This window comes from Pogonomyrmex barbatus, unplaced genomic scaffold, assembly GCF_055798465.1.
Source record: "Pogonomyrmex barbatus isolate J1 unplaced genomic scaffold, ASM5579846v1 scaffold12, whole genome shotgun sequence".
NCBI classification, from domain to species: Eukaryota; Metazoa; Arthropoda; class Insecta; order Hymenoptera; family Formicidae; genus Pogonomyrmex; species Pogonomyrmex barbatus.
This window is the reverse complement of record NW_028297108.1, coordinates 6,728,612-6,740,006: the sequence shown is the minus strand read 5'-3', so window position 1 is coordinate 6,740,006 and position 11,395 is coordinate 6,728,612. Positions and strand designations below refer to the sequence as shown.

General features: G+C 35.2%; 2 protein-coding genes across 3 annotated transcripts; one reads left to right on the top strand and one right to left on the bottom strand.

Annotated features, from left to right (window-relative positions):
• Positions 1-437: 437 nt before the first annotated feature.
• Positions 438-2,283, bottom strand: LOC105431238 (uncharacterized). 2 transcript variants are annotated; one of them, XM_011645293.3, is made up of 3 exons: positions 2,083-2,283; positions 1,076-1,205; positions 438-955 (listed from the first exon to the last, which is right to left on the bottom strand). In XM_011645293.3, exons 2-3 carry the CDS (start codon positions 1,202-1,204, stop codon positions 758-760), a joined length of 327 nt encoding a protein of 108 aa, XP_011643595.1. In that variant the 5' UTR covers position 1,205; positions 2,083-2,283; the 3' UTR covers positions 438-757. The 2 variants fall into 2 exon arrangements, with proteins under 2 accessions (XP_011643595.1, XP_011643596.1); XM_011645294.3 differs by having other exon boundaries at positions 1,076-1,194; positions 2,083-2,278.
• Positions 2,284-3,051: 768 nt separating this feature from the next.
• On the top strand, positions 3,052-10,830 carry LOC105431281 (Golgi-specific brefeldin A-resistance guanine nucleotide exchange factor 1-like). The gene is made up of 16 exons (XM_089071660.1): positions 3,052-3,372; positions 3,797-3,995; positions 4,070-4,297; positions 4,359-4,465; positions 4,532-5,099; positions 5,247-5,617; positions 5,704-5,881; positions 5,963-6,078; positions 6,176-6,361; positions 6,436-6,771; positions 6,849-7,057; positions 7,133-7,375; positions 7,483-7,797; positions 7,864-7,978; positions 8,058-10,184; positions 10,509-10,830. Exons 2-16 carry the CDS (start codon positions 3,818-3,820, stop codon positions 10,608-10,610), a joined length of 5,379 nt encoding a protein of 1,792 aa, XP_088927786.1. The 5' UTR covers positions 3,052-3,372; positions 3,797-3,817; the 3' UTR covers positions 10,611-10,830.
• Positions 10,831-11,395: the final 565 nt, after the last annotated feature.

The following is an 11,395-nucleotide window of genomic DNA, read 5'->3' as shown; positions in this document are numbered from 1 at the left end:
CCCCGCGGTGCCCCGTACCGCTGACAACGTCGATTTTATTATTGCGCCAGATTGTTGTTTCACCTGCCTCGGGATGAGATCAGCTGAGAAAAGCTGCGAGGTGCAGAAAGTACAGTCAGAGGAACGGGCCTGCGTTTTATACCACACAACATTGTCGCGCAGAAACTTTTCTATTTCCTAAATCTGTCTAATTAGGATAATTCTGAGAAATATGATAAATTTAAGGATTTCTTTATGTAATTTAGTTTGTCGATTTTTATATATCGATTGTAATTGATTTTCAAAAATAGCTCCATTGGAACTGCAATTAACTTAACTAATCGGTTAATCCGTCATATATATACATATTGTTAATATTGAATAAAATTAGTTTTTTCATTATTTTTAACATGTAAGAAAATTTTACTATATAAGTTAAATTAATTCTTCCAATTGAATTAGAGTTTGAGTTTTTTTATTTGATTTCATGGACTGTTTCTATATACAGTAAGGTTTAAGCAAACACAGTTACGAATAAGAACGATATTAATTAACATGTGTCTTGACAATAAATGATTTTTTTTATTAATTCTGAATGAAGAACACATCGAGATAAAAGTCAAAATAGAAAACGAAAAATTCTTTAAAAATTCATTTCTTCTCTCTCGCATTAAAAATAAGTACAGTGATAATATTTTTTATTTGTTGCATTAGAATAAATTTTCTCGTTATAATAAATTATTTATAGTTGATCATAATACACTTCGTCGATAAAAATTCAAAATTTTTTTTCGAGTTCGCCGCTTTCATGCAGTCTCTTCACATCGGTACCGCCTCCTAAGCATTTTCCATTGAGGAATACCCTGGGCACTGTCCTGGCGCCCGTCATCTCGCCCAATACGTCTTGTATCTCCTGGGCATCTTCTCTATCGTCCAGTTCTATCGCTGTATACGTTTTCTTCAAGGAATCAAACACCTGTCCAAAGATTCGATTCGAATTTTAAGATTAAAATGGATAAATACATAGAAAATTCAACTTCAATAATTAACAATTAGTTTATAAGCTTATCATTAACCATTGGCAATAATTATTAACCTGCTTGGCCATTTTGCAGTAAGGACAAGATGTCTTGGAGAATATGACGACTGAGTCCTTTGCGATGAGTTCATTGACAAAATCTCGTGTCGAAGGCATGATAGATCTCGTACTGGAAACTGAACCCATTCTATGAGATCATCCATTCAATTACGTCTAAGAATTTAGCCTTACATGTATTAACATTCACAGTTCAGTTAAAGATTCAAAAAGTACTTAATGTTTATTTGGGATGTGACACTACAGAATTTATTTTCTATAATGGTAATATAGAAACTTTTTTCTAAGAAACGAGAATTTTGGTATTGCATACTTGTTTAGATGCTACTTGAATTTATTAGTCACTTTTTCAACAATTACATGTTATAGGAATTTATATAGAATTTATTCATTTTGTGTTAGCAAAATGATTTAATTTTAAATTAAAAAATGATCTTTCCATTAATTTAGATATTATCTATTATTTTATTAACATGAATAGAATAAGTTTTATCATTTAATAGAGATTAGATTAGAAACAACGGATGATATTCGATTATCCATGTCGTTAATCAATTAAACTTAAATTATCTGATGGATAATTCTGGAAAATTCCTAAGCTCTAATAACATTATTGCAATATAACTGCAAAGTTTGTGCTATATTGTGCTATATCATTAAAAGAAAAATTTACTATCAAATCTATCAAAATTTATTAAAGAAAGAATTTATTAAAGAATGACAATTTACATTCAATTTGCCATCCAATTATTTTACACTTGATTTTGTTATAGCGTTTTGCTGATTTTAATCGACATCGTCATTAGTGAACGACCTTCTGTTGTTCTGTCGACTGTGCTCAATAAAAAAAAAAATGACAATCATCAGCAAATGTCCTAAATTTACGCATAAAAGCAAGGATGCGGGATGTGAGAATACAAAGGAATCTCGATAATAATTGATTATACGGGACACAGTGGTGGTTAATGATATGCGGCAAACATCAGAAGATTAAGATTTGTTCTTACCTGCAACTGTGATTATATTATTGTAAGTACTATAAGTACTCCCCGCAAGAAAACGATTAACTAACAACTAAAAAGTCGATAGAACCACTTCAATATACAAAACATGACTACATCGACTGTTGTTGATGTGATTGACCGACAATGAGTTTTCCGTTAGCATTAAGTCTCGTGCACATGGGGCGTTGTCGACGAGTGATATCACGAACAAAGAAAAAATTAAGAATGTATACTTTGTAAGAATAAAAGCGTTTGTGTAATGGGAATTTCTGAAATAGTACAAGAATCAGGGATGTGCAAATGTGGGATATTATCGACATTATTTTGGAATTTATGCAGAACAAACTTTTGTCCTTTAAACAACAAATTCCTAACTAAATTTTGAAATAATTTTTCCTTTTGCAAAACTTTATCCGAAGCTTAGTTTATAAATTAGTATATAAATTATATAAATATTTTTTTTGGATTATATAAATATTTTTATATAAATTCAAGAAAATTGTATATGGCAATTATATGTTATTAGGAACATAATGGTTCAAGGTGCCAAAGTTCTTTTCCTCTTAATAATTATTTAATATATTCTCAGTTTATGTTATTGATTGTTTATTTTCAACTTTTTAATTGTACAATGATAAATCTTTGTTACACTTTTCAATTCTTTTTAAGCTTCTTTTAATATTAAATTCATAAACAGATAAAAAGCTTTCATTTTTGCTTCAAAACTCTGAAAATTCTATAGAGTCCTGTTGAAAATTGTGGAATCATATTCTGGAATTTTTCAAAATTATCGATCCTGCCGATTATATTTTCCTGGTGCTTTGCCTTTTGAAAATCTAGACTTTTGTGATTGCGGACATTATTTCAGGAATTTGTGAAATTTAGTCGAGTCTTTGTTGGCCGGAAAATAGAGAGGGCTATGAGCCTGCGATAGGTGCAGCAACGTCACGCTCTCAATAATATCGACTAATCGAACGTTGCCATTTGGCCGCGAGATTCGTGGTCGACATGATTGATGGATAGATCGATGGTTACCGCGTTGGAAGTTGAGACGGTGGTGGGAAGTGGCAGCTTGACGTGACGGATTTTCAGGAACGTCCGGTGTTCGAATTTATTTGACCGCGTTGTGCTGATCGCATTTGGGCTTTCGTTATGGCGTAACGAGATCACACGAGGATGAACAGAATCACGAGGCCTGTGGGCCCCTGTAGGGGCGGCTTGTACGTTGTCGAGGGCGAAGTATGTCTCCTGGGGACGGCGATGCGACGTGGTGCCTGATGGTCGTCTCACCAGGTTAGAATCTTAGCTACCTTTATCTGTATAACGATGTCCATTTCTACCAATATTAATTAACTTTAATCTTGGTTTAACTTGCTTTATTGCTCTTTCTTTGATTTTAAGAATTAGAAAAAGCTGATAAATTAAATCGAGATTGAAGTTAATATACAATGATGAAAATGGACAAGACGATTAGCATCTGCGTGGGAATACACATTTATTATCGCTTCTATCAAATCGGATATATTGTGATATTGTTCTAGCAGCTGACACTTTGACGCTTATCCCATGTAGCCCATTTGTACCAATGTCTCTTAATTTTAATTCTTAAAACTAATAGAAAATATAAAGTAGATCAAATTAAGATTAAAATTTATCTAGAATCTTTCTAGAATTATACTAAATCTTTCTAGAAAGTTCATTCTGATTTAATTTTTAGGATGACAATCAGGACATTCTCATGAAAGGCTTGAATACCTTAAAGGAAGTGTTAAATGAACATAGAGATCTATCACAGTTGGAGCCTGCAGTTTTTCTCACTCCTTTTCTGGAAATTATAAGATCTGAAGAAACTACAGGACCTGTGACTAGCTTAGCACTGTCTGCTGTTAATAAGATAATTTCTTATGGTCTCGTTGGTTAGTTTCAATCATTATTAGTTTTAATAATGTTTCTTCTTTTTTTATAATTTAATATATGTTGTTTTTTTTAGATCCTAATCATCCTGCTATAGCATCTTGCGTAGAAGCGATTGCCGATGCAGTTACACATGCGAGGTTTGTAGGTGCTGATGCTTCTGGTGATGGAGTGGTCCTCATGCGAGTTCTGCAAGTTCTGAGAGCCCTCATGCTCTCATCTGCTGGCGATTATCTTTCTAATGAAAGTGTATGCGAAATTATGCTGAGTTGCTTTAGGATATGTTTTGAAACACGTCTCAGTGGTGAGTTATATTGTTTCACATTTTGCTAACAAATCACAAATATAACAAGATATTTTTACAGAAATACTTAGAAAAACCGCAGAACATTGCCTGAGGGATATGGTTCAACATTTATTCACCAGGTTACCTCAATTTGTTGACGATATCAGAGCTTTGCCGAACATAAAAGTGAGTTTATTATATTTAAGAATCTGTATATCATATACAGTGTTTTATATATATATCTTTTAACAGAAAATGAGAGCAAACAATATGGAAAATACTCGCAGCAAGAGTAGAAAACACAAAAGTTATATGAAACAAAAGTCCAAATCTACCACGGATGACATTGACGAGAAAGAACCACATATTTCAAGTTCAGTTGACAAAATACGAGCTAGTCACTTGGCTACCACTCCCGTCTCACCAGTTGGTAATATCGTTGATATGCAGGGATCATTGAATCATGGAAGTATTGACAAAAACGAGGATGATAAGAATGAGAATAAAATTATTACCAAAGATACTGCTAAAATTATTAACAAAGATACTGCTGAAAATGAACAAAGTTCATTTAACAACTGTAAAGTAGTGGATAATCAGGAGGCTAATAAGAAGCAGGAGATTGATAAAGATGTAAGCAACAGAGATATTAAGAACGAGACAGAAACAGTTGAAGCGAACAATGCTGAAAATGTCGATGTGGAGAATAAAATCGCAGTCTCGGCAGAAAATAAGAGCATAGAGAAAGAAGATACAGCTGATCAGAAGAATACAGATGAATCCGAATCTTCCATTAAGCAATCTGTCTCAGAAAGTCAAAGTATTTGTCTTTTTTGCCATTTTAAAATAAATATAAGGGTCAAATTGTTTTACAAAAATCAAGTTTGACTTTTACTCAATTTAAACATTAAAATAAATAATTTTGTAATAATATCTACGTCTTCACATTTTTCGGATGATTGTGCAGGCGACGAGGAGAAAAGCATCGATTTGGTTCAATCTCCGATTGATAGCGTGGAAGATTTATCGATAGACGAGAATGTGTCCAAGACATCTAAAGTGAAGGAATCTGAGCAAATCGAGGAATATGTGAATAGTCAAGGAATACGATTTATTCCATTACAACAGCGGGCATCGTACGGCGCGTTATGCGTCCGTGAACTATTCAGATTTCTTATTTCTCTATGTAGTCCTCTCGACAAGCAAAACAATGAAATTATGACCCACTTGGGTCTTAGCTTATTACAAGTGGCATTGGAGATCGCCGCCGACGCTCTTTCTAACTTTTCATCTTTACTTGCGCTTGTGAAGGATGATTTGTGTAGAAATCTAATCTTGGTAAGAGAAACTAATTAACTGTTACAATTGCATTTCATGTTTATTAATGAGGAAATGAGATAAATATTATGTTTTGAATTTGTTAGCTACTCGGAACGGACAGATTGTCAATCCTCGCTGTAGATCTTCAAATATCATTCCTGCTATTTGAATCGCAAAGAGAACATTTAAAATTTCAACTGGAACATTATTTAATTAAATTAATGGAAATAGTTGTTTCCGAATCTAATAGGATATCATACGAGCAACGGGAATTAGCCCTTGGTACATCTTTATTTTAACAAATATAATACAATATGCAAATGCACGATATATACTGACGATATAAATTTTTATGATTTGTAGAAGCTATAGTAAGATTGTGGAGAATACCCGGTTTACCCGCTGAGTTATATTTAAATTACGACTGTGGGCTTTACTGCACGAATTTGTACGAAGAACTTATGAAAATGTTTTCTAAGGTATCTCTCCTTATAAATATTATGAATTAATGGAATCAGGAATTTTATGTCTTCAAAATTTTTATTTAAATTTTTATTTAAAATTTTTATTTTTTAGAATGTTTCTCTACCAATAACTAATGGTATGCACACCATACAATTGATATCCTTGGACGCCATAATAATGCTGATCATTGGCATGAAGATTCGTTGTAAAGGCGAGTTGTGCAAGCCATCGCGTCACGAAGCGTCATTAAATCTACCTACACGGGAAGACTTGCTCGCTATAAAAGCAAACAAGCGGGTGAATACTTTTGCTTTTCTTTACGTCAGATACTTCTACTTCAGATGGACTGAATTTTTCCTTGTTATTTCCAGTGGTTGGTTCTTGGCACGGAGAAATTTAATGAGAATCCACGGGAAGGTATAGCGAAACTTACGGAACACGGTCTCCTAGGTGGTACTCCCGGTCATTCGGATCCCGAAAAAGTCGCAAAACTTCTAAGAGAGTATCCTGGTTTGGATAAGAAAGCGATCGGCGAATACATCAGCAAGAAAGAAAACAAAAACATTCTCAATTATTTCGTGCATAATTTCGATTTAAGAAATACCCGAATCGATCAAGCGCTGCGACTTTATTTGGAATCGTTCAGATTACCCGGGGAAGCTCCTCTTATATCTCTTTTACTCGAGAAATTTGCCGAGCATTGGCATGTGAGTATACATAATCTAAAATTTATTAGAAATAATACAGGCGTGAAGTTTGAGTAACAAATCATTATTGCGTTTAGGACAGCAATGGTAGACCATTTGCTTCGGCTGATGCCGCCTTTACATTAGCTTATGCGGTTATCATGTTAAATGTTGATCAGCATAATTATAATGTAAAGAGGCAAAATAATTCAATGACTGCCGACGAATTTAAAAGAAATTTGAAGAAAGTTAATGGCGATACTGATTTCGATCAAGATATGTTAGATGAGATATATACTTCGATTAAGTGAGTGTTACAAAATGAGACATAGACTGATTATTCAAATCGTAAATAAGTATCATCTATCTATTATTTGTGCAGAGGAGAGGAAATAGTAATGCCGGCGGAACAAACTGGATTGGTAAAAGAGAATTATTTATGGAAAGTTTTATTGAGAAGAGGTGCCGGGCCTGAAAGTATATATTTGAAAGTAGGTAATTCTGGAGAATTCATCGATAAAGATTTGGCCCAGCACGCATGGGGTCCGATTGTGAGTGCTCTTTGTCGAGCTTACGATAAAGCACCAGACAGATTGCAGCACAAAGTGACTGAAACATTCCTTAGGTTTGTGTTTTTCTCTTTATCTATCTTTAGCTATCTTAAATTTACATTTATATTAACTGTAACATTTATATTAACATTTATATTAACTTTTCGTTTTTCTCTTTCAGTTGCGCGGCTATCGGTGCTTATCATAACATGTGCGGCGAATTGGATATGCTTATAGTGAGTCTGTGTAAATTTACAGGTCTGATAATCGGCAGGAAACCTGAGCAAGTGGTTTTACATCTCGGTGAAAGTTCGAAATTCCAAACGGCTGCTGATACTCTCTTCAAAATAACGCGTTTACACGGGGATGCTTTGAGAGCTTCTTGGAAAAATATTATCGATTGTTTACAATCGCTCTATGAGGCGAGGTTGTTGCCGAAAAACCTAACAGAGGCGGAGGACTTTATCATTCCATCTGGCAAAATATCCTTACTCCGGTAATCAACAACAAGCTTCTCCGATCTTTCAAGGAACATTCTCATTCCTCAATTTCTCATTTATAGTGCCGATACATCACCGGTGTCACATCCTGCTGAGGCGACCGCGCGAAAGAAGGCCATGGAATTTATCGCCAAATGTTGTCTTGAGAAAATTATAGAGGAAAGCAAGTTCTTTCAGGTAAATCGACGTTTGACGATACATGATTGTTACAATTATGATTTTAATATATATTTTAATAATCTTTATCATTTTACAGAGTAAATCGCTTAATTCTCTCGTTAGTGCTTTAGTTTCGGTGAATTCTAATAACGAAGATATATCTATATTTCTATTGGAGTTACTGCTAAAAGTAACCATACAAAATCGCGATAGAGTAACATGTATCTGGCCGGTAGTCCAAGATCATTTGGATCGTCTGTTAACGGTAGCTGCGCGTGAGAATCATCCTTACTTGCTTGAGAGAGTAGCTGTGGGTACGCTGAGATTGGCTATCATATTTTTACGCAGAGAGGAATTTGCGTGTCTGTCTTCTCTATTATCTCTGACCCATTTGCCGTCTGCGACAACCGCACCGTTAGCTCGACAAATCGCCTATGGTCTATTTGAGTTGCTGAAAATGGGCGTCGCTAATATTCACAGCGCCGAAGTTTGGAAGGTAGTATTCAGCCTTCTGAAGTGCGCTGGTGCAGGCGCATTGGCGCCTAGACGGTCCAACATGGTCTTGGAGACGGCGAACGCTTGGGCATCAGTTCTGGACCCTAGATCTATTAGTCTCGTACCGGAATGGATATTAGTGTCGCCAACTAGTACAGAAGCGCCGCTTCCGGTAGCCGCTGACACAATAGTGTTGGCGTGTGATTTGCAACCGCACGATTCGGCGGCGTTCGTTAAATGCTGCGAAAGCCTAAATCTCCTGGTGCTTGATATGGCGCATGTTACACCCTTTAATTTTGATCTATGCGTTAACTGCATGAGAACGTTCGCCGAAGCGGTGCTGCACGCGGAAAAACAAAATAGAGTATGCAGTTCTACGGAGGAGTCGGTCGGCCATCAAGAGAGCTTCAAGCAGCTGTTGGAAGTAATGAAGACGCTGCATACAAAAATCGCATGGATATTCCGATGGTGGGCAGACGAAGGTAGCATTGGTGATGGTATATCCCCGTGGTCGCGAGCTTGGCGACCGCTACTGCAAACTATCGCACGACTTTGCTGCGGTATTCGCAAAGAGGTACGCATAGCGGCAATCTCATATCTCGATAAAATCTTGGAGTCTGATTTGGCACAGCTGACCGTAATAGAGTGGTCGCAATGTCTAAAGGAAGTATTATTTCCACTGTTGGCGCAATTACTGGGTCCGATTGCAGCCAACGATCCTATCGGCGTTGAAGAAACGAGAGTCATGGCCGCGAAGCTGGTTTCCAAAACTTTTCTTGATCATCTAACTCCTCTTCTGACTCTACCCGATTTTCTGCCATTATGGTTAACGGTACTGAAGTTTCTACGGATGTACATGCATGCCGACAACAGCAAGAAGTTATTTAAAGCGATCCCCGAGTCGCTAAAGGATATGTTGCTGGTGATGTCGTCGATCAACGTTCTAGTGCCGAGCTCCAATCTTTGGACGCCCACGTGGAGGGCAATAGACGCGTTTCTGCCGAATCTGAGAACGGGACTCTTCCCAGAACTGCCCGTTGCTGTTTTGTCACCGCCGCAGCAATCACTGCAGTCGCAAGTTATTAGTTTGGTCAGCCAACAGCAATCACCATCTTTTCCGGGATTTATAGCGCCACAACCAGAAGGTATTTCTGTTTCGGCTGACGTTGAAAACTACAATGAGAACAATGCAGATGCGAAGACGCAGTCTGTGAATATTCTTAATCCTGCGCAATCCGCCGGAATTCCAATTTCGTTCCCGACATTGATGTACAATACCGAGGGTAAGGAGATGCAACAAATGATTACTCTAATTGGTCAACCAGTGCCCAGTCCGGTCGCGGTGCAACCAACAGCTCAGACTTTCTTTGATATTTGCTACTCAGTGAATTCCTTAACCGGCGAAAAAACACTCGAACGACAGCAGCATCAACAGGAACATCAGCAGCAACAACAACAACAACAACAACAACAACAACAACAATCTATGCTAACAAGCGAGAAAGAACATAGCAAATTGGTAAAAAATACCGTGCAAAATGTTGGTTTGGCGGATGAAAAGCGTGATTTGATTCTTGCGATGAAAAAATATGAGGAATGGAAACAACAGGAACAGCAACAACTGTTGATGCAACAACAATGTACGCAACCTATGCAATCATACAGACAGACAATGCAATATCAACATCCAATAACGGAAAATTCCCCATACCGCGTAGGTCCGTCAAAGGTAAATCTATGTCTTATATCTTGACCGGATCTTGAATAATTAATCGTTCGAGTCGATGCTTTGTCTTGAGATTAATCAGTACAATTCTTTTATACTTTTATACTTTTATACTTTTATACTTAAATTAACGGAACAATCAATATGTTAAAAATTCATTAACATTAACGAAACGATGATTAAATATGTTTTTGTGAGCGCATTTGCAATTGTGAAAAATCAATATGATGTGATCCATAGTTTCATCATATGGAAAAATAATTGAATAATTTACTTTTTCCAATAGTGGAAGCTATGGTAAAATGTAACTCAATATTTTGTTTACAGACGAAGACAATAGATTTTGTTAGGATGACGATGTTTAATTCCGCGACGTATTTTAGCGAGGATTCGGTGGATCTTCTCTTCGTCATCAGATCTAATCTTTGACCATTGTATATTTTTTGTATATAAATTGTATTATATAAAACATTTGTACAATGCGTGATTATATTCTGTGCAGAACATCGAGAAAATGAATAGCATGTTTAATTTTTGTTTCTCAATATGCGTTTTAGTGTACTCACATGAGATACATATTAAAAAGCAGAAATTGGAAATACCAAATGCATTTTTTGCATAATATAATAAAGATATACCATAAAGGAAATATATTCTTGTAACATTCTTAGAATCTACATGTATTGTAGAATTTTCATACACTTGCATAACGTGTAACATTTCTTGCAATTTTATGTTATAATTCATATTGTTTGGATATTTACACATCCTTTCAAATGATATCTAAATAATTCTGTAGCAAATGAATGTATGTATAGTATCATATACACTTACTGTTATCTTAATTTAGTAATCCATATGTTTCTGATATTCCTTTAAATAGTGTTTTATATATTATATATATTTGCTGACTTAGTTAGAAATTTGATAAAAAAAAGTTTCCCCAAATTTGATAATTCATTGAAATGGAAACTTAAACATATCAATAATGGAATATTGGTGAGTAAAATAATAATAATTAATTAAATATTAATGTTATATAATATTGTACACATTTTTTTGAAAATTTTAATTTCTAATTTTATAGTTTATATCTTACATTTTTTTTTCATATATTATGTCTTAAATTTCACCAAGAGATTTCTTTCGTATTGAATCAAGGTCAATTTAAAAAGTAACATATAATAAAATATTTTAAAACAAGAATACTAAAA

What these genes read in the sequence shown, in the direction of transcription:
- LOC105431238 (XM_011645293.3), bottom strand. Translation starts at nt 1,204, where the DNA reads ATGGGTTCAGTTTCCAGTACGAGATCTATCATGCCTTCGACACGAGAT. An exon ending in ACTGCAAAATGGCCAAGCAG is followed by an intron (nt 956 to 1,075) that starts GTTAATAATTAT and finishes ATCTTTGGACAG; the next exon opens with GTGTTTGATTCCTTGAAGAA.
- LOC105431281 (XM_089071660.1), top strand. Translation starts at nt 3,818, where the DNA reads ATGAAAGGCTTGAATACCTTAAAGGAAGTGTTAAATGAACATAGAGAT. An exon ending in TGTGTAGAAATCTAATCTTG is followed by an intron (nt 5,618 to 5,703) that starts GTAAGAGAAACT and finishes TGAATTTGTTAG; the next exon opens with CTACTCGGAACGGACAGATT. An exon ending in GAGATATATACTTCGATTAA is followed by an intron (nt 7,058 to 7,132) that starts GTGAGTGTTACA and finishes TTATTTGTGCAG; the next exon opens with AGGAGAGGAAATAGTAATGC.